We start from the raw sequence: 22,783 nt of genomic DNA on the forward strand, positions 1-22,783 counted from the left end.
ATTACATGACAAGAAAAAAATGAATAAACCCATTCAGCAACGCCTTTCAATAATATCTGCCTCCAGTTATATTGAAATATTGCCTATTTTCGATTATAGAGATGGTGGTGTTCTTTCTTTCTTTAATTATTTATTTCTCTCCATCACCACATCCAGCGATTGACCCTTGACATTCTCCATAGGTCGTTTAATTGCTCGGTCATTCCCAGTGACGTAAAGATGCGAGCTTCTCTCTCCAGGTTCTAGATTTTTCGTCCTTATCTGGGATGCTGCACCAATCGAACGGATGGTTGGAGTCCAGTAGCCAATCAGAACCGCGGGTGGGCGGGGCTCAACTGAATTCCAGGCTCTTGACAAATGCGCAGGTTTACCCATATTGCCGGTTGACAATATCAGTGGAGGCTGCAAGAATGCAGTAGAAGCGTTCTCTGCTATAGGATTAGAGAGGAAGAATTATCTATAAAAAGCCTGACTTACATAATAGCGTATAATTCTTCTAGCGCACTCAGACACATACTGTAGAATAGGGGTGTTGTGTTCTCACCCAGCTGCACTGTCAAAACTGGACCGGAGGTGTTGAGAATAAAGAAATAAGGACTGAACATGTCTGTGGTGGGAATTGATGTGGGTTTCCAGAACTGTTACATCGCTGTTGCCAGGAGCGGCGGTATTGAAACCATTGCAAATGAATACAGTGACAGATGCACTCCGTAAGTATAGCATTGCCATCTCTGTAAAATGATGCTGTGTTGTTACGCAACGTTTGCTGTTGTCTAGCTGGCAATGTTCCCGATCCAGTGTATGTTGCTCCTGCGACTGTCAGTTTTGTCCGAAGGATGCTAAACCTCCATTTTGCACGAAAAGATCAGTTTGACCTCCGTATGAGTCTTATCAATGATTGCTACGCCCTCTTAATTATACCTGAGAGCAGTGCTTAAGTATGCTGTTTTGTGCTTTTATTTATCCAGTTAGCTTATTATCACAAGGCTTATTGTCGTTATTTGATATTGTGAATAAGACACGCACGGCGTGCAATTCCCACATGCCATATACACATTCAGTCGCTAGTGAAATTAATTGGAGTAGCGGTTTTGTGGCTTTTCACACACGAATTCAACCTGCATGTCGTGCACGAGCACCTCACGGGAACGGTATAATCTGACACCTCACCCTGCATGGGGTGAATCCACGAGACTGTGACCGAGGCCGTGTAGGCTGTTCTGTCTGTCGACACTCGTTTGGGTGCGGCAGCACACACAATCTAAATTAAAACTCAATATTTTGTTGTATTTTCATACACGGGCTTTTGGACAAATGAAGGAAATCCATCAAAGTTAGGAGGTCACTGCAGTGCTTACTCGTTCCCCTAACGTTCCTATATGGTTCCCATTTGGTTATTTTTTGGAACCAAATAAGAACGTTCTAGAAACGTTCTCTGTAGGTTCTTTTTATGGGTCATTGTTGAATAAAGTATTTTCAAAACTGATGTAATGCATCTTTTTGAGGCATGAACAATGTGTTTAACCCCTTAACTGTCACCCCCCCTTTTTTCGCATAGACAAAAAAATCACTATACAAACTTAAATGGTTGTAGTTCAAGAATGCTTTGGAATATAGACATATGGTTGGTCTTGTTTTTAAGAAGACATTTGCCAGATTATTGTAGAAGTGAAATAAATTATGAAAGTGAAACAGAAAAAAAGTTATATAAGTTTGAGTTTATGAAAATATAGAATGTAAAAATATAATTATTAATATTTTATATAAAATATATATATTACAAAATATATTTTACTCTAAAACTGCTAGAAAATTAAAGCCAAAAATCTAAACAAGTTGTGTTCCAAATTTTAGGTTGATATCTCAAAAAATGAGCTTTCAGTAAGATTTTATTTGGGCGCAGTACCAAACTTTTTCACTGGATGGACAGCCAGCTTCCTTACTGACCATATAAGGGCGTCTCCATTTTCATATATGTTTTGAGTGATCTGAACCATTTATTTCCATAATTTCATACAATTTATGAAGTATACATCCTATTCAGAAATAGTATGGGTGTTTTGGCAGTATTTTATTTGATTTCAACCTCTAATAAAAAGAGCACATATGTGCATTATAGCTCGCTGCCGCTACGTGCCGCATCACAAATCGAGAATCCATAATATTTTTCTTTATATTCTAAACATTTTCAGACCTTTTTTTCTCATAACATTTAATCTTTTGAACTCTTGGCATGAAAACAAACTGAGGTTTCTACCAATCTTTCATGATTTTTCATGTTTATTTCTATTTCAAAATAAAGGCCTAAACACGCCTAATGAATATGAAATATTCTTGTTGCAAATTGATAAATTACTGCTCCTCTGTAATTTATTTTAAAAAACAGCCACCAAATATGAAAACTAGAGATTGTAAGCTTTCAAATGATATATAGTTTGTCAATATTACTTTAGGTTTTTACTAAGATATTATTGTTCTAAATATATATGGGCAAACGTCCCACCTGTGGGACGGTGACAGTTAATAAACAAGTTTCAGTTGTTAAATGACATTTCAAAGTGTTTAAATAATTTTTTTGACTGTTGTCGTCAGGCGGTACAAAATATAGTTTTATGTATATACTGCAGTTGTACCACCTGACATGGAAAGTGTACCAACCATACTTGAAATTAGCTTTTTTTTCACCAGTATTTGAGAGAGATTTACTATCCTTTTCACTCTGCCATAAGGATCAGTTGGGCTCCTCTGGATGAAGCTTTATCATCTTTACTGTTAATACCTTGTCAATTCATAATAAAATAGCCTTGTTTGCAGTTGTGCCACCCTGACACAATGACACATACCACAACTGTACATGCCAATAGTTTTTTTTTTTTTTTTTTTTGCACTGAAGTTAATCAGAGATGACTAGGATGTTCATTACACATTTGAAGCTTTAATTTCATTTTAAAGCTATTATGCCATAATATGATCTCAAAAACCATCTGCCTTAACACCATAACTCAATACCTCATGCAGGTTAATATCTATTGAAGTTATGAAAATGGAAATATTATAAAGAAACATTGCTACTATGCCCTGACAGAAGGAAATTGGATGACGTTTTACAGCTGTGTTCCTGATTTTTGTCAACAATATCAGAGATTTACAGCAACAAAAATCAGGCAGCATCAATGTTATTTTCAATCTTAAAGGGATAGTTTGTATATACATGTCATAATTTACTCACCCTCATGTCATTCCAAACCTGCCTTTTATTCAAAGGAACACAGAATGTTGGTAACCAAATGGTTTTGATAACCATTGACTTCCATTGTATGGACAAAAATATTTCTTCAAATATATTTTATGTTCCACAGAAAAACGAAAGTCATACAGTTTTGTAAAGACACAAGGGATTTTTTGAAAATTTCCCTCATATTACATAGGTCATATTAGTAATTATAAATAACTGCCTACTGACCTTTACACATGTGTGATTTTTTTTGTCACACATCCTTTATAGTGTCATTTCATTCATTCTTTAAGTGAATTAACATTTCACACATTATTGTATTGATTGATAGCATGTAAAACACATTTAGCAAAAAAAAGAAAAAAAAAAGAAAAAAAAGAAAGCAGGTTGCACCCAAATTTGTTGACTTAAACCCAAACATAGTTTTGAACATGTTGACCAGATTATGAATCTAATTAATACACAGTGTTTGTTTTTTTCCTTCAGTTTGTAGCTCGTTTAATTCCACTCATAAGTTCCACTATCATAAAATCTGGTTGCTATGAAATGCAGAAGTCAAATATTTTGAGGACCTCCAGCTACTAGCAGTCTTGATATACCTTGGCATGCCTTTTCAAACCTCAAAAGCTTATTCCACATCATAACGTAGTCGAGACTCAGAAAAGGCTTGTGATAAACACTGGTTAAGTCGCTGTCCAAGGTGCTGATCCACACCCTACTCATCCAGCTTCTATAATGCATCAGTTTGGAAATAAAATATGGAGGGTGTTACCAAAATGCATGATACATTTATGAACGTGTCATCTTTCCCAACAGAGCATGCATTTCTCTGGCCCCTAAAAACCGGACCATTGGAAATGCTGCTAAAAGTCAGGTACGGAATGCTGGTCATTTCATGCTTTCCACTTTATTGAACCTTTGAAATATTTGCTACTTGTAGAAGTACTCAGATTAAGTGTGCTATTAACCAATAAACATGCCCTCTGCAGATCATAACTAACTTTAAGAACACGGTTCATGGCTTTAAGAAGTTTCACGGTCGAGCGTTCGATGACCCATTTGTTCAAGGGGAAAAATCCAAGTTGCCTTACAGCCTTCACAAACTGGACAATGGCAACGCTGGAATAAAGGTAAAATATTGTATCTGTGTTCTGCCATCACTCTGAAACACTTTATTTTGCTATTGTAGACCACCGTCCCAAAAAGCTAGGCTGTTTTGGACTTAAAGCAAAAAAATTGACAAATTCTTACATACAGTATAGCCCCTTTAAAAAGCAACTTCTAGAATGTTAAATATGCTAGAGATTACATGCATTTGCCCATGTCACAGGTACGTTATCTGAATGAGGACAAGGTGTTTACCATTGAGCAGATGACATCCATGTTGCTCACCAAGCTGAAGGAAACTTCTGAGCATGCCTTGAAGAAGCCTGTGGTGGACTGTGTGATATCTGTGAGTGCTTCTGAATAATTGAACCTAGCATATTTCCGTAGTGATTTGTCATGCTTGTCATCTCTTTGACATGTTTGGGTTCTCTCCAGGTCCCCAGCTTCTTCACGGATGTAGAAAGGAGATCCCTGATGGACGCAACTCAGATTGCTGGGCTGAACTGCTTGAGGCTGATTAATGACACAACAGCAGGTCTGTAAAATTAAGCTAAAAATGTTTTATTTTTATGTTGGTTATCTAACTAACTGCACTAAAAAATAAAATAGTAACCTAACAATGGTAACATCTAAATTGTTTTATTCAAGTCAAAAATATTATTTAAGTCAACCTAAACACATTGATTTATACCAACAAAACATATTTGTAATGCATTAAATAAGGTACAAATAGCACTTAAAGGGAACAATTGCACGTTACCAGTGTACAGTGTAAACATTTTCTAAACTCTTTGTGAGTTCTGTGTTAAAAAATGAATGTGTGAATTCTGTGTGAATTCTAAGCGAACCAGGGCTAAATTTTTTATTTTCTCTTTTGGACCGAACCAAAAGAACCAAGGGAACCGAACGACAAGTGTGAACACCCTAAAAGAGGCTGCATGACTATTATGTAGATTTACTGTAAGGGTAGATTGGCATACTGTACATGCGTGAGGGACTTCAGCATTTCTAAAGGACTAATTAAAGGTGCTCTAAGCGATTTTAGGCCAAAACATATTTGGGGGACGGGATGAGGAGGAGGGAGGGTCGAGCCAGCCTCCGTTTTGTTTGACAATACTTTGAACGTCAACAAGAAGTGACGTCACCCAACATCGCTTAGAGCACCTTTAAAATGAATACATATTATTTTTCTCTATTTTCACTATTACTCTCACGACAATGATTAAACCCTCGTAAGGTTGCAGATCCCCTGCTCTAGCTGAATGTGTGAGGTTGTTGCGGAAGCATATTTAATGTGGGATGATTGACACGTACATGATTCATGAAACAAGTGATTACTGTTTCCTTCCCTTGTGTAATGATGTTTCCTTAGTCATTTATTTTCAACATCTTGGACAGAGTAACTGTTTGCAGGAATACTGATGCTGGCCACTGCTCCTGTTGGGCAGCTAAACAGTTGTTTGTGTTATGCACAAGTGGTTTGATTGACTGTGGAGAAGTTCTCCTTCATAGCAAGGTTTTATCTATGTCAAGGACATTAGGTTTGCCAACATAAATCGTAACTCAGACACCAATGACAATTAAGTAAGCAAGGCATATTGTACAGTCAGTCAGCAGGTTATTATCACAAAATTACAAATTAAGAATCTTAAGTTGTTCTAATTCGTTACATATTTTAGTTAAATTGTGGCTACGTTGTACTAACTTGTTCCCTCATTTTAATTTAGTTAAATTGTGACTACGTTATACTAATTCTTTCCCTTGTTGCAGTCAAATTGTGGCCACATTGCACTAATTTGTTACCTCATGTCAATTTAGTTAAAGGTGCAGTACACTATTTCTGAGAAAAGCTGCTGAAAGTGGATCGGACCGAGCAGCACAACACACTTGTAGCCAATCAGAAGTAGGGGGTGTGTCCTCTCATGAAGGGGGAGGAAAGAGAGAGTGAGATTTGAAGAAAGACTGTAGAAAGAGAGATGGCTGAGAGACATTACAAAAGAGAAAAGCTCAGAGGAATTTCACTGGAAAAAGAAGGGTTATGATCAGGCAAGAGCTTTAGGACCCGCGTTAATATTAGAAAAGCTTTACAGTGCTGGAGAGACCTAAGCGGGAAGGCCTGAAAACGGATGTGAGGTTGTGTTGTTTCTGCTCCATACGTGAGTAACATTGGTTTTGCTGTTTCACAGAACCGAGATATACTGTTGTTGTAATGTTAGCTCTAGTAACAGCACAGTTTTAAGTGTCATTGTTTGTCTGGAGCTGCTGGTGACTAACTCTTGCTTGTATTTACTCTTATGTACTGTATGTTAATTTTTTGTTCTTCAGCTATGATAAAGAGGCACGTGTTTGTGCATTTGAGGGGCAGGGCAATGACGGCAGGGGTGTGTTTGTTTGGGTTGATTTCAGATATCAACAGTGTTTCTCAGGAATCGCTTACTGCACCTTTAAATCATGTCTATAGTACATAATTACATAAGGTATAGTGGTTGCACTTTATTTTACAGTAGGTGCACTTGTACTTACAGTGTACCTACCTAAAAAAGTACTGGTAATGTAAGGTAACTACATGGGTTAAGGTTAGGTTTAGGGGAGGTTCAGAGTTAATACCTTGTTAATACCCAGTTATTGCAATTACTTTAATAAGTACATAGTATGTACATGGAGAACAGGACTGTAAAATAACGTGCTACCGGTATAGCACATAAATATAGAACATAAGGAAGAATTAGTAAGTTGTGATAGCAGATTCTTAATTTGTGGCACATCTGACTATGTAATATCCCACTTTATACACTGCTCTTTACCAAATAAATGATATGAGAGACGCATGAAACTGGGACAGCTTAGTAGTACATGCATTATACAGTTTAAACCTCATTATACCACAATATACTGAATGCCCACAGAATGCTACAATTGACCGATCATAATGAAATATTTCTTGGCTTAAGCTACATATCTTGTGTCTGTATGACATTTGGATGGACGCACAGTATACTACTTACTGTATCTTTGCTTAAAAATGGCCAGAAAAACTAATATTACTTTCATAAAAACACTATTATGTGTGAAATTATTAATTTGGATTCCATGTATATTAATGGTAAAATAGATAATTGTGTAATATATTAGACAAAATAGTTGGTTATAATGTTAATTGGATGTTTGGATGAACCACATTTAGAAGAATTATTCTCACCTCTGTCTAGTTTTACAGTCCACAAGACCTTTTCACAAAATGTCATTTGATTCTTGTTGCAGTGGCCTTGGCTTACGGCATCTATAAGCAGGACTTGCCAAACCCAGAGGAGAAACCCCGTAATGTTGTGTTTGTTGACATTGGGCACTCATCTTATCAAGTCTCCATCACTTCCTTTAACAAGGGGAAATTGAAGGTCTATGTTATTCATATCATTTATGTTTGCTTCAAAATATTATGTTTAATCCTTCACAAAGCCTCAAAGATATGATCTAATCTGTTTCAGGTGTTGGCTACAGCATTTGACCCATATTTGGGCGGACGCAACTTTGATGAAATACTGGTGGAGTATTTCTGCGAAGACTTCAAAAACCGATTCAAACTAAATGTTAAAGACAACCCGAGAGCCCTTCTGAGGCTCAACCAGGAGTGTGAGAAACTGAAGAAACTCATGAGTGCAAACTCTTCCGATCTCCCTCTCAACATCGAGTGCTTCATGAATGACATCGATGTCCATGGGAAAATGAACAGGTAATTCCTGTTCACATGTACACTAAATATATCATCTTTTATTATTATTATGGTCCCACTTTATATTAGGTTTCTTTAACTACTATGTATTTACGTCAAAATAATGTATTTTTTTGGAACAATGTACTTTTACATCGCATTGCTGCTTGTAAATAACAGAGTTGTTATTGACTGTTGCAAGTAGATGCAAAGTGTTGTTAAATGAAATATGCAAATGAAGCATCTCAGGCTTAATGCAAAATGGTAATTGTTCTTTTGGAGTTGGATTGATGGTTTGAGCAAAAACATGTTATTGTGATTGGACACAGGGCTCAGTTTGAAGAGATGTGCACTCAGCTCTTGATGAGAGTGGAGGCGCCATTGAAATCAGTCATGGAACAATCAAGTAAGCAGCAGCAGACGACCCAGTTCACCAAAGAATCAATCACCACAGATGTGAAATTTAAACCCATTCCTAATATGTATGTATTTGTTCTGGTACAGAGCTCAGCAGAGACGAGATCTATGCCATTGAGGTGGTGGGAGGAGCTACCAGAACCCCAGCCATAAAGGAGAGAATCTCAAAGTTCTTCTGTAAAGATATCAGCACCACACTGAACGCAGACGAGGCTGTAGCTCGCGGATGTGCATTACAGGTAAAAAACACCTCTCTGTTGTGTGCCATGATTCTTAAAGCCATAAAAGGTTAAAAAACACATTCTGTTGACTATAAGTGTGTTGCACCTACATGTCTACTAACTCTCATAAGAGTGTTAGTAGAGTATTAGTAGACTGGTAGGGTTAGGGTTAGAATAAGTTGCAAATGTAGTTGCAAAGTTACTTATAGTCAGTTGAATGTCTGTTGAGGAGCATCACAATAAAGAGTTAGCAGATATTAAGCAGACAGTCTACTAATACTCTAATGAGAGTTAGGTGACATGTAGTTGCAAAGTTACTTATAATCAACAGAAAGGGACCATCAAAATAAAGTGTTACCCAGATCTGTCGATAGCACTTAAAATGGCCTTGATAACAGGCATGTCAGCACAGACACAGAAAATGTGTGAGCAGTGTGAGGCTGTGATACAGAACAGTTGAACAATACTTGTGCCAGTTCCCTGGGGAGTCTGTGGAGTCTGTGGGAGAGGTGTAGAAACCAGATGAAATCTGTGTGATGCATGCATGGATTACCATGCAACGCTGTCTCTGATTCCTTACACTAACACCCTATTTAGACAGCTTATGTAACTGCATTTGCTTGTATATACATAAATGTTTGTTTTCTCTGTGTGTGTGTGTGTGTGTGGTAAGTGTGCAATCCTGTCTCCAGCCTTCAAAGTCCGAGAGTTCTCCATTACAGACGCAGTTCCCTTCCCGATTACTCTTCGCTGGAAGTCTCAGACAGATGAAAGTGTTGGGTAAGAGCCTTCTCTGTTTGAATCAAGTGCACATATCTGAATTAAGCACATTGTGTCCTAGTTTTACATGTCATTATTTATTTGTAATGCTCACTAAGGCAAGCATCACTATTGCTTCTGCTCATATGAACAAACCACCAGCCCCAAGAATTAAACATCAACATATAACTGGTTCCAATGAATGATACCTCAAATCATGCGGCTTATTGGAGAGAGGCGTGATATTACATTTCTCGGCAATCACACTTTCATTTGCACCTGGTGGGCCATAAAAAAGACCTACATGGCAGAAGGGACCCAAGCCATCTAGGCGTGAGAATGTAATACACACCAACGAACACAAGCTTAACCCTCCATATCATCCTAGCAAATGCACAATAATGTGTTATAAATCACTGTAGCAGCAACATGCAATAGCGACGACGACCTGTTTTCTAACTGTTGTTTTTCCGTCTTCAGGGAATGTGAGGTGTACAATAAAAACCATGCAGCACCTTTCTCCAAGGTCATCACCTTTCACAAGAAGGAACCGTTTGACCTGGAAGCATTCTATAGTTCTCCACATGAGCTGCCCTATCCAGATAGCAGAATAGGTGTGTATTACTGTGTGTTGTGTTTCATCCTCATGATTACATTCTGTAATGGAATTCTTAAACCAGACTTTACTTAAACATCTATAGCAATCAGTATGAAATGATTCACTTTGAGTTTTAGTCAGATTTCTCTAGCCTAATTTACGACCAAAATGAGACCAATTACTCTGGTGTGAAGCCCACGGGACCCTTAAATAGTCGTTCATGTCCTCATTTGATTAAGATTGCCCTCAGCATTGTGATTCATTGTGTCCGAGCACCTGTTATATCTTCAACACATTAACTGAAGTGGGTTAGGGTCACAGATGTGTCAAAATACACTTACATGCCAGGTAATTAGGACTGAGACATGACGTCCCTTAAGCTCTAACTCCCATCACATCATATGCACTGTGAACTCTCTCAGTACTGAGTGTATGTCTGTTGAGTGTGTGTGGGCCTAATGCACTTCCCAAATGGCAGGGTCAGAAAATAACTTTTATTTGCGCGCTGGGATTGATTTCCACGTACGCTAATACGATGTATGTATTGTTTTTGTATTTGTTTAGCATTTTATTGTATTTAAAAAAAAAAAAGTATTAGAAAAAAAGTATTACACATGTTAGGAAGACAATACTTTTGATTCAATACCGTGATAATACTGTAAAACGTGATTAAAATTATTGTGATGTGAAAATTTGATACCGTCACATGCCTAGTATTTACACAAACTGTTTAATGCTGCTCAAGGGTGGTATAGACGTATTTACACAACAATTGCGTGATGTAAATAGCCTACATGAGCATATAAATTATAAAATAAAATAAAAATTTCTCGGTAGGGCTGCAATATTATGATAAAAGTCATTATTGTCCATTATTGATCTTGATATTGTAAAAATTATTAATAGTGGAATTAATAGAATACATATAAATGTTTTGTGTTTGGGGAAAAGCCATGTCATATTCTTTATTAATTAGTTTATTGCTTTTTACACATTAGAAAATCATGATTTCACATTGGTCATTAATTAACTACATTACTTAATATTGCTAACAATGAACAACCTTTCTACAGCATTTATTAATCATAGCTAATGTTAATCTCAACATTTACTAATACATTTAATCAAAAGTTGTATCTGTTAACATTAGTTAATGCACTGTGAACTAACATGAAAATAAATATTTTCATCAACTAACTTTAACAAAGGCTAATAAATGCTTTAAAAATACATTGTTCACTGTTAGTGTCACGGATAGTCAAAGAGGAGGAAGATGAGCGAAGCTGTAGTTCAAAATAGAATGTGCATGATACACACGCAACACCAGACAAAGAGGAACTGAAACAGATGGCATACATACACAGGATAACAAGCTAAAGTACTGACAGGTGTGTGCTAATTAATGATAATGGAAAAAACCAAGGAAACTGATAATAAACGGAACGAGGAAACAGGAAGCAAAGATAAACAAACTAAAAGTCCTTGAAAACGAAACCAAGACACATCAAACAATGACAGTTAATGCATAAACTAATGTTAACAAATGAGACCTCATTGTAAAGTGTTATTGGTTATTTTAGTTATTAAAACTATATACAGAAAGTGAGCAAAGAATTTATAACGTTCCCTTTCGCTGAAGCTGTCCGTGACGTCAGTCTAGCGAGAGTTTTGCACTCTTGCAAAAACAACCGTTATAATCACCGAAGCTCTCGATGCTGCAAAATGAATCTCTTACTTGCATCGTATCTGCACTTTGTTTTATTTTGAGCGAATGCATGCACTGAACGTCACTCCGGCATATTCAGCGGTGACTGATCTAAACGCCTCTGATTGCTCCTTGCATTCATAAGCTCAACAAAAAAGTGTGTGATTGGTTAAAATGCTCAACCCTGCAAAAAACATGTAAAAAGGAATCTGACGCGATCCGATCACATGTAAATGTAATTCCTCAATCAACACTTTTCATCCATTTTCATATTTTACCGTGACAGCCGTAATAGATTTAGTTTAATTATGCATTTTTTTACCCCCTTATTTTGAATTTAGCCATATTTTTCATTTTAGTGACTTTCTTTTTAGCCCCAAAGCACCGTTAGTTTCTGACCCTGCCATACTAATACTATTATTGTCTAATTCTAGTTCTGATTACCATGTTGTTCTGTTGTGGTCAGGCCGCTTCACCGTCCAGAATGTTGTGCCGCAGCCTGATGGGGACAGTTCAAAGGTCAAGGTGAAAGTGCGTGTGAATGTGCACGGGATCTTCAGCGTGTCCAGTGCCTCTCTGATAGAGAAGCAGAAAGGAGAGTCAGAGGATGTGCACATGGACACCGAGCCGACTGTACAGAATGAGGGCAGGCCGGAGGAACAGGTAGGAGACACTGACCACATTCAGTCTTTAGGTAAATTAATGTGAAAACAAATGAACCTAATTCTAGTTTTGTGACTGTTGACAATTTCTAGAGAGAAATATCTAAATGCTAATTCTGTCATCTTCATGTTGTTCCAATCCAGTATGACTTTCTTTCTTCTGTGGAAAAGGATTATATACACACACAGGCACAACATTAGCATTCTTTCTGCTCTTTGTCACTAATTTTGCACTCAGCACTGAAAGTGACACCTCTGTCCTGGAGGAGGAGGATTGTCGGTCTTGTGTTGGGTATTACTTTAATTAGCTTACCACGGTTCTGACATCCTATCAACAGCTGTAATTTGGCACAACGTTTTTTTTTTAAAGCAACACCAAAGATGATTTTGTACCTTAAAATAATGTTTCCAAAATCCTTTCAGTGGTTCATCAAGTCATAACAGGGTGAACTTCGGCACTTCTGCATTCGCTTTGCGACCCTCTATCGGCTATAACCGCACTATGCAAGTTTGCCAGATCGGGTAGCGGATCTGTAGTTCGAATGAGACATAAGAAACTACAAATTTGACTTGCTTTACGGCAAGCGTTACTATAGCCGATAGGTGGAGCCTATATAAAAAATAGCCGTTTCTGATGTCGCAATACATCATACTTTCGTAAAATCATGCAACATACTCTACCTTGTCTGTGGACATCGTTATCTCCAAAGCCGGTGCTGGATAAACAAATAGCGTGCGTGCGACGGTAGGCTGCGGTAGGCTAAATGATTTACGACAGCGGTAATGGACAATTCCGCTTCCAACCTGTAGGGGGACTGCAGAGGAAAAGTGCTTTGGTGTTGCTTTAAACTAGGGCAAAAGTTGGCGGGGGGCATAATTATGACCTCATTCAATCAATCAGTACATATACTATGCACTGTACTTATATTTGTCTGAAAAATAGTATCAAGTATTTTGAGCAAAAGTCTTTTTTACATGATGAGAAATGTAAAATTAGTTAGTCCAAAAGTTTCTGTATGTATTTATAAAAAATCAAATACACTACCATTGTTTGGGGTCGGTAAGATTACTTTATGTTTTTGAAAGAAGTCTATTATGCTCATCAAGGATGCATTTTTTTTAAATCCAAAATACAGCAAAAACAGTAATACTGTAAAATATTCTTACAATTTTAAATAGTGTTTTAAATAAAGTACATCATTTATGATGGCAAAGCTAAATTTTCAGCATCAATAGCCAAAAGAAAAATATTTTGAAGTAGAATTGCTCAGTTCAGTTTATGTCAGTTACATGGCTTTTCGTTTATTTTTTTTCATTAATGGCATTGCTTTTGTTTCATTTGTCTTGTGAGTGTGAGAGGAGGAAGTCTGTATTGTACTGATTTCTATGGCTCTCAGCCTCAGCTATTCAATGGTCCTCCGTTTATGAAGAATATTCAAAGCAAGCAAATATTTCAAGCGCTGTGAGCTTTTTTAAATGAATTAGTGGACAGTAAAGCTGCAGGGTCAGATCACTGATGCTGTGTCTACACGTTTGTTAAAAGAATAAAATGCAGGTGGACCAGGAAGGCCAAGGAGAACAGCCCACTGAAGAGGAAAGACTGAATAACTCTGGCAGCAAGGTACAGTTTATCTTGAAGAATAGATCCCGCATGCTGTTTATTGTTACTTTAATAAAGTGGTCATATCATGCATAATTTAACTTTTCCCCTGTGTTCCTCTTATCATTTTAGTTTAAGATTTTAGCTTTTTTGCAACATTCTATCTATCTATCGTTCTACCGTCTGTCTGTCTGTCTATCTATTGTTCTATCGTTCTACCATCTATCTATCTATCTATCTATCTATCTATCTATCTATCTATCTATCTATCTATCTATCTATCTATCTATCTATCTATCTATCTATCTATCTATCTATCTATCTATCTATCGTTCTACCGTCTGTCTGTCTGTCTATCTATCTATCTATCTATTATTCTACCGTCTATCTGTCTGTCTGTCTGTCTGTCTGTCTGTCGTTCTACCGTTTGTCTGTCCGTCTGTCTGTCTGTCTATCTATCTATCGTTCTACCGTCTGTCTGTCCGTCTGTCTGTCTATCTATCAATCTATCTATCGTTCTACCGTCTGTCTGTCTGTCTATCTATTCTATCGTTCTACCATCTATCTATCTATCTATCTATCTATCTATCTATCTATCTATCTATCTATCTATCTATCTATCTATCTATCTATTATTCTACCGTCTGTCTGTCTGTCTATCTATCTATCTATCTATCGTTCTACCATCTGTCTGTCCGTCTGTCTGTCTATCTATCTATCTATCTATCGTTCTACCATCTGTCTGTCCGTCTGTCTGTCTATCTATCTATCTATCTATCTATTATTCTACCGTCTGTCTGTCTGTCTATCTATCTATCTATTATTCTACCGTCTATCTATCTATCTATCTATCTATCTATCTATCTATCTATCTATCTATCTATCTATCTATCTATCTATCTATCTATCTATCTATCTATCTATCTATCTATCTATCTATCTATCTATCTATCTATCATTCTACCATCTGTCTGTCCGTCTGTCCGTCTATCTATCTATCTATCTATCTATCTATCTATCTGTCTATCTATCTATCTATCTATCTATCTATTATTCTACCGTCTGTCTGTCTGTCTATCTATCTATCGTTCTATCGTTCTATCGTTCTACCGTCTGTCTGTCTGTCTGTTTGTCTATCTATCTATCTATCTATCTATTATTCTATCGTCTGTCTGTCTGTCTGTCTATCTATCTATCATCTATCGTTCTACCGTCTGTCTGTCTGTCTATCTATTGTTCTATCGTTCTACCATCTATCTATCTATCTATCTATCTATCTATCTATCTATCTATCTATCTATCTATCTATCTATCTATCTATCTATCTATCTATCTATCTATCTATCTATCGTTCTACCGTCTGTCTATCTATCAATCTGTCAATCACTCTACTATCTATTGTTCTACCGTCTGTCTGTCTGTCTGTCTGTCTATCGTTCTACCATCTATCTATCTATCTATCTATCTATCTATCTATCTATCTATCTATCTATCTATCGTTCTATCGTTCTATCGTTCTATCGTTCTACCGTCTGTCTGTCCGTCTGTTTGTCTATCTATCTATCTATCTATCTATTATTCTATCGTCTGTCTGTCTGTCTATCTATTGTTCTATCGTTCTACCATCTATCTATCTATCATCTATCGTTCTACCGTCTGTCTGTCTGTCTATCTATTGTTCTATCGTTCTACCATCTATCTATCTATCTATCTATCTATCTATCTATCTATCTATCTATCTATCTATCTATCTATCTATCGTTCTACCGTCTGTCTATCTATCTATCCGTCTGTCTGTCTGTCTGTCCGTTTGGGTAGCTTAGAAGTTGTGGTTTCTGAAAGTAATGGTAAAACAATTTGATTTCTCTGATACTGATATGACCCCGTTAAAGGCAGTGTGCTTCCTGATAATTGTGTATTAATAAAATAAAAAATTTCGCTTATATCTTTTCAATTTTCTTATTTTCTCAAAGGATGGTGATAAACAAGATCAAGGTGCAAGCAGTAGCAAAGCCAAGTCAAAGGTGAAGAGTGTTGATCTGCCCATTTTGGCCAACACCACCCGACAGCTGGATCGAGATGTGCTCAACAACTTTGTTGAATACGAGGCAAGTGCTTTTCCATTCACTTTCAGTCAGCCTCATTTCCCTGGAGAACATGTGGAGTGCTGCGATTAATTTAAATCATCTCAGTTCAAAGCAGTCGTCTTTAGAAACATTCGCCCTGTGCATTTTTGATTCAGAGCTCCATTTTCTGCACTTTTAGGCAGCATTCAGTTTTATTATATGTACTCATTATATTTGTCTCTAAGTAGCTCCTGCTCATAACACCTGCCAGCAGAACTGACTGCATCTTGTACTCTGCATGTTGCTAAAATTGCTTGATTTAAATATCCATGACAGAGCTCGATTCACACCACAGGGAAAAGATATTTATAGATCATTACGTCAGTGAAGCGAAAGCATAGCTCTAGGCATTTGACTTATGTCCTACACTTACTGTTTCATCGTTTATCATTAAAAAACAAATACTCAATTAGTCTTTTATGTAGTGTGTAATCTCACACTATATAGCTCTAATCAAGGCTGAACATTGGCATCATAGCTTTATGCAATTGTATTTTTGTTAGTCAACAAAAAAAGCATGAATCGACAATATTTCTTAATGCAAGTTCCTGGTTTTCAATTCATTTTGAGCAGTTTGTTTTTGTCTTTTTCAATATTATTAAAATTTTCCACATTGGTAGATGTATTGGTGGTAAGACTGTTCGACAGAGAAACAGTATAATATATTTTGATCAACTTGACAAAAGCAATTGTTAATGTAGGAAACGGCAGATGGATGAGTGGATGAAATCAAGCCTCTTTTTTCTCTTGAGTATTCGGTTTCAGTTGATGAATGTAAGTGCTGAATGTTGTTTTGTGTTGTTACTTAAAAGATATAGTTGACCTAAAAATACAATTTCGTCATCAATCACTTACCATGATGTCTTTAAAATATCCCTTTAAATTAGAAAATATTACATGTCTGGCTGTACTTTTTTGTTTCAATTCAATAATATTACAATAATATTTATTTTGTCTAAATATAACCTTGTGAAAAATAAGTACATGAGATGCACTTCTTTAAAACACAGCAAATGATAACTACAACATAATGATTTCAAATTACTTGTAGTTTGACATTATTACAATAATATTTATTTTGTCTAAATATAACCTTGTGAAAAATAAGTACATGAGATAGCAAAATAAGTGCACTTCTTTAAAACACATAAAATGATAACTACAACATAATGATTTAAAATTACTTGTAGTTTGACATTATTACAAAGTGCTCTTTTTAAAAGTGTAAAAGTGTTTTCATTTTTGGCTGAACTAACCCTTGAAGTATGTCTCTTTTAGTGCACATAAGTGGCCTTTTATTTAATTATTATATTATCTGCAAGTAATTAAAATATATATATATATATATACTTTTAAGATTTTAAGTACACTACAAATGCACATTCAATACAATTAAGCACACTTCTTTTTCACAAGGCTATGTTTACTGTCCCATGTGGATAATTACAGTGTTTGAGAATCTTTGTGTGACTGAACAGGGTGAAAAGTTACAATGTTTGTAAATGTATTCATTGCATTCTGTCTTCCAGAAAAAAATGATCATCCAGGACAAGCTGGAAAAGGAGAGGAATGATGCTAAAAATGGTGTGGAGGAATATGTTTACGACCTGCGGGACAAACTATGTGGCATCTATGAGAAATATGTCACTCAGAATGTGAGCACATGATCTCTGTATATCTGGAGCTGTTGTTCTCAGACAACAGACTAGGGAGCTTATGTTTTATTTTCAGTATAATCTACCTCACTTCTGCAATTCAGAGAATCTCTCATCATTTTGTAAATCGAACAGAGCATTACAAATACGTAGCTACCAAAACGAATCACATGTCAGACTTATCATGTATGCGTGTTGACGTTATATTTTGCAGGAAAGTAACCAGCTCACCATAATGCTTGAAGACACAGAGAACTGGCTGTATGAAGAAGGAGAGGACCAGGAGAAAGAAATCTATCAGGACAAACTGTCTGAACTCAAAGTAGGTGTTTTAGTGTTCAGATCATGCACGTTATAACATTTAGCATTATTTCTAACTGTTTATACGTGTATATTTTTCCTTCTTCTAGCATGATTTACCTCTTAATTCCTAAGTGTACGTCTTTTTCACAAGGGTCAGTTCTTTCAAAGAAAAACCTGAAGTGAAAATGTTTGTTAAAAGTGTCTTTGTGTTTTGCAGAGGTTTGGTGAGCCCATTGAAGAGCGGTACAGGGAGCATGAGGGGCGACCCAGAGCGTTTGATGAGCTGGGCAAGAAAATTCAGCTTTTTATGAAGGCGGTGGACGTGTATAGACAGAAGGTAAGCTGTAATTCCATCAGTTTCCATCAGTGTAGTTATGTTGATAGAAAATGATTTAGAAAAGTTTTTGTATCTATAAAGCAGTTCGTGCCTGTTGTGTTTTTAGCAGCATTAGGGTGATGTCAAACCTTTTTTTTTTTTTTTTACAGGCATTAATGGGTTTTATTTGGGATATCTACTGGCCTAATTACTCCCGTAGCTTACATTTTTTCATCATCTACAAGCTATATAATGTACCTTGCCATGTCTCCCACTATTCTATAGGGCAGTGGTTCCCAAACTGGGGTATCCTGGGGGTACGTGAGGTGACAGAGGGGGGAGGCGAACAAAATGCTGAGTTTTGCAGTTCATTTAATTGTATCCCACCTTTAAAGGGATAGTTCACCCAAGAATTATCCCATAATTTACTCACCCTCAAGCCAGGTGACTTTCTTCTTTCAGCCAAACACAATCGGAGTATTATTCAAAAATATCATGGCTCTTCCCATTGGTACCAGTCGCCGGATCTCGACTCGCGAACAGCCGTTACCGGAAGCCAGTGATTATAGTTTATAAAGTTATTAATATGAATATTTTAATCTCACAAAAACACATCGCTTCTCTTCAGAAGGTCTTTATTAACCCCCTGTGGAGCACTTTTATGATGGATGGATGCGCTTTTTTGGGCTTCAAAATCTAAGGTACCATTCAACACCATTATAAAGCTTGGAAGAGCCAGGATATTTTTAAATATAACTCTGATTGAGTCTGGCTGAAAGAAGAAAGTCATATACACCTAGGATGGCTTGAGTGAGTACATTTTGGGATAATTTTAATTTTTGGGTGAACTTTGAACCTTTAAAACTTAAAATCTAGTGTAAAAACAGGACAATAGTAGTGCTGTAAAAGGCCTCATCTTTTGCGTCCGCAACTGATTGCATCCACACAAGCACATGACAGGCTGCTTGCAGAGTCTGCTGCCATCGTGCGGGTAAAAGTAAAAATAAAAGTGGGGTTTTAGCACTTACTAGCATGAAGAACAAATATAGACACAAGCTATAGAAGCAAGAATGCAATTTTCCCGAATATCCACACTATTGCAAATGTGACAATGACATAACAGGAATAACAGGAATATTAAGTGACATAAAGTTCGAACACAGTATTGTCAGTAATGTTCACTCTATTTTGCAACAAAATAATAGTCCCAACAAAAGCCACAGCAGAACTGTTCTGAGTCTCCAAGCAACACACACAGCGGTGTTTCATTAGTGAACGAATCTGCGGCTTCGAATGAATCGGGAGAGTCGATGATTCAATGACCCGTTCATAAATACAGCCACTTGCTTCATTACCGAATGAATGAATGACTCGATGACTCACTCATTAAGAAACACTTGCCGCCCCCTACTTGTGAATTTAGGTTAATATTTTATAGTATCACTTTGTTTTTACCATCATTTCATATTCCTCTGTTGAACTTTTTTTTTGTTTAAAACATCTCATAATAAGATTATTTGTGCTTTTGTATTTGCATTCAAGCCAGTTGCGTTAAACAATGTAAATACATCTAGAAGCAGCTTGTGCCACTTTGTTGATACTGATTTCATTTGACTGAAATGATTGATTTAGTTTACTTTATCGCTTTAATTATTATAGTAATAATTAAATTAATGGAATTTTTGGAATTTGACATAAAACAGGACACATACATTTAATAGGGTTAGAAAAACGTTGTCTTTAAAGGTAAAAAATCAGTTTAAGGGGGCAAATAATGGAAAAGGTGTGACTGCAGTCTAAGTGGAAGAGAGGAGGTACGCAGAAGGATGTTAAATGCCTAAGCTCTAGGAAACATATTCACTTTCTAATTCTTCTACTTCTTTAATCTTACAGAAGTCTCTGTATGTCTCAGTGACTGTCTTTATATCAGTTGTTTTAGTCATGTATATCATTACATAGTGATATATTTGTCAGACTTATGACTGCATCATAATCTTTTGCATTGTTCAGATTGGATCAATTATTCTTAAAATCATTTAACATTAATGTCTTTTACATTTCCATAAATGCTGTGGACATGTCTGCTATTTGACCAACAGGACGAGCGCTACCAGCACTTGAGCGCTGAGGAGATGGGTGTTGTTGAGAAGAGTGTGAATGAAGCTTTAGGCTGGATAAATGCGAAGATGAACGCCCAAAGCAAACTCACCATTGCTCAAGACCCAGCAGTCAAAGTAGCAGAGATCATTCAGAAGATTCAGGTTTGTTTGTGCACTTTTCCAGTAAAAAAAAATTCACTGTCATTAGAATGGTCACATCAGTGAGAGTATATCTCATGAAATCATTGCCATGTGACATAAAGAAAATGAAGCATGTTTGAAAGCAATTTCATTGGGATATTATTTCATGATACAATTGCATGCAAAAAAATCCTTTACGGCAATGACGTTTGATAATGCATTTTTCCTAATTGCTGTTATTCTACATTATGATAAAAACTGTGTAAGTTAAAAATGTATTAATTTAATTTTACTTTTTTATGAGTTTACCTAAACTCATAAAAAAAAATAAAAAAAAAATAAAAAACCTTTCCCTTAAAATCCCACTTATGCTTATGCTACTCTGAATAATGCATGAACTTCGTATTCTGAACACTTCTTGCGTTGTTGTTGTCTTTTGCCTCTTCATGATGACTCGCTTAATTTAGTCCTGATTTGTAAGTCGCTTTGGATAAAAGCGTCTGCTAAATGACTAAATGTAAATGTAAATGTAAATGTACTTTAAATTTGCACAAATTTAAGGCAGTAGAACAAATACTACAGTAGTGTATAAATACTTAAAACATTTAATTAATTTAAATATTTACTGTATATATTTTGCATTTAAGTAATAATAATGAGATTTTTCACGTAGTAATGAAAAATGTTTGTGGGGATTTTTATTTTTTTACTTTTAATTTGCATAAATGAATGACATCTAAACAAATACTACCATGATGTATAAATACTTTAACAATTGAATAAAATTTTGTAGTATCCTGAAAAATATACAAATGGTATCGATGTAGTAATATAGGACTTTTATTTTGACAGACTGTCTAGTTCTCTGTTCTACTATAATGAAATATTGTATTTTTTTTTTTTTTTCATTAGAATAAAGAGAATTAGATTGTTTTATAGTTCGGTAATGAAAATTTGTTGAAATGCAAAATTGATAATTAAAATAGTCTGATAAATTTTAATTTTTTATATTCTTTTTAAATAATGAGACAAAATATTGCCTCAACTTGTTATTGGCAGGTTGTGTCCAGTTCCCCCATAAAGAATCCTTATATTCTGGCACTGGCTGACAATAGTCTAACCTAATGCATAATTCAATAAATTGAATCTATCTGCTCTGTGTTGAATTGCAGGAGCTAGAGGACGTTTGCAATCCTGTCGTCAACCGACCCAAACCCAAGGCCGAGGAGCCCGTAGAGGAGGGAGACAGAAACAACGGGGCCCATAACGGCCCCGCGGCGCAACAAGGTGCTGACAGCAAAGGCAATCAGCAGACGAAGCCTCCGTCTGGAGAGATGGAGGTGGACTGAGCTCTTCCACACTCAACCATCCGATTCTGCTGCCATTCTCACTTAAGCTACTATTAAACCTTTTCAACTCACACTGAACCAATAGCTGGAACCATTCTCTTTGTGTCCACCACTCAGTTGGCTGTATTTGTGCATTTGTTTGTTGAAGTCTGCTCCTCTGTTGGTTTTTTCTCTTGTATCTATTAAGGGATCGGGTCAGGCTGTCCTTTGAATGTTGCAGCTGTATTCGAAACTCAATCCGGGATTGGACATCCATGATAGGGAGCATATAGAATAGATGTAGTTCAATAGCTGAAACGATGCTGCCACTCTTAACAAAAAGTTATCCCTAAAACAATGTGATACTTGCATTTTGGGAGAGCCAAAGGCATTTTTTGAGCTGAATCATATCACACGGTAACTTGTTATGGGAACATGAATCAAAATACTGTTCAATCAATCGTTAAGATTGAGGTAAAACAAGCAAATATGTATGCAATACATATAAATATATGGTTTATATTTGTATTTAAAATATAAATTTCCAAAGGATGTGTTGTTTAGAGCCTGTAAATATTATTTTAGTAATTTGAATTTATGGGTGCTTAGATAGAGGCACACTCCTGTTGTTGACATTGCATAGCTTTCAGCTCCGTAGTGTCATATGAAAGTAGAATGTACTGAGCCGGTCATTACCTTCTTTCCCAGTTTTCATGCAGTCCCATATCAAGTCTTGAGGTTTGATGATCACAAATAATAAAACATGCCTTTATGACTGAATGTGTTTGTTGCCATCTAAATT

General features: G+C 36.3%; 1 protein-coding gene across 1 annotated transcript; it reads left to right on the forward strand.

The window, feature by feature from the left end:
* Positions 1 to 373: 373 nt before the first annotated feature.
* hspa4l (heat shock protein 4 like) lies at positions 374 to 22,315 on the forward strand. The gene is made up of 19 exons (XM_084393817.1): positions 374 to 710; positions 4,052 to 4,109; positions 4,225 to 4,365; positions 4,566 to 4,688; positions 4,778 to 4,877; positions 7,604 to 7,737; positions 7,828 to 8,072; positions 8,381 to 8,457; positions 8,556 to 8,707; positions 9,363 to 9,469; positions 9,929 to 10,062; positions 12,218 to 12,414; positions 13,957 to 14,034; positions 15,987 to 16,121; positions 17,669 to 17,794; positions 18,009 to 18,116; positions 18,315 to 18,434; positions 20,513 to 20,674; positions 21,826 to 22,315. The coding sequence occupies exons 1-19, from the start codon at positions 604 to 606 to the stop codon at positions 22,000 to 22,002; spliced, it is 2,481 nt and encodes an 826-aa protein (XP_084249943.1). The 5' UTR covers positions 374 to 603; the 3' UTR covers positions 22,003 to 22,315.
* The last annotated feature ends 468 nt before the right edge of the window (positions 22,316 to 22,783 follow it).

The sequence above is a fragment of the Rutilus rutilus genome (assembly GCF_951802725.1).
Source record: "Rutilus rutilus genome assembly, chromosome: 21".
NCBI classification, from domain to species: Eukaryota; Metazoa; Chordata; class Actinopteri; order Cypriniformes; family Leuciscidae; genus Rutilus; species Rutilus rutilus.

Bases quoted from the DNA above. Each gene is read 5' to 3' on its own strand.
- hspa4l (XM_084393817.1), top strand. From the start codon at position 604: ATGTCTGTGGTGGGAATTGATGTGGGTTTCCAGAACTGTTACATCGCT. The intron at 4,366-4,565 runs GTAAAATATTGT...CCCATGTCACAG, and splicing joins ATGGCAACGCTGGAATAAAG to GTACGTTATCTGAATGAGGA. The intron at 4,878-7,603 runs GTCTGTAAAATT...TTCTTGTTGCAG, and splicing joins GATTAATGACACAACAGCAG to TGGCCTTGGCTTACGGCATC.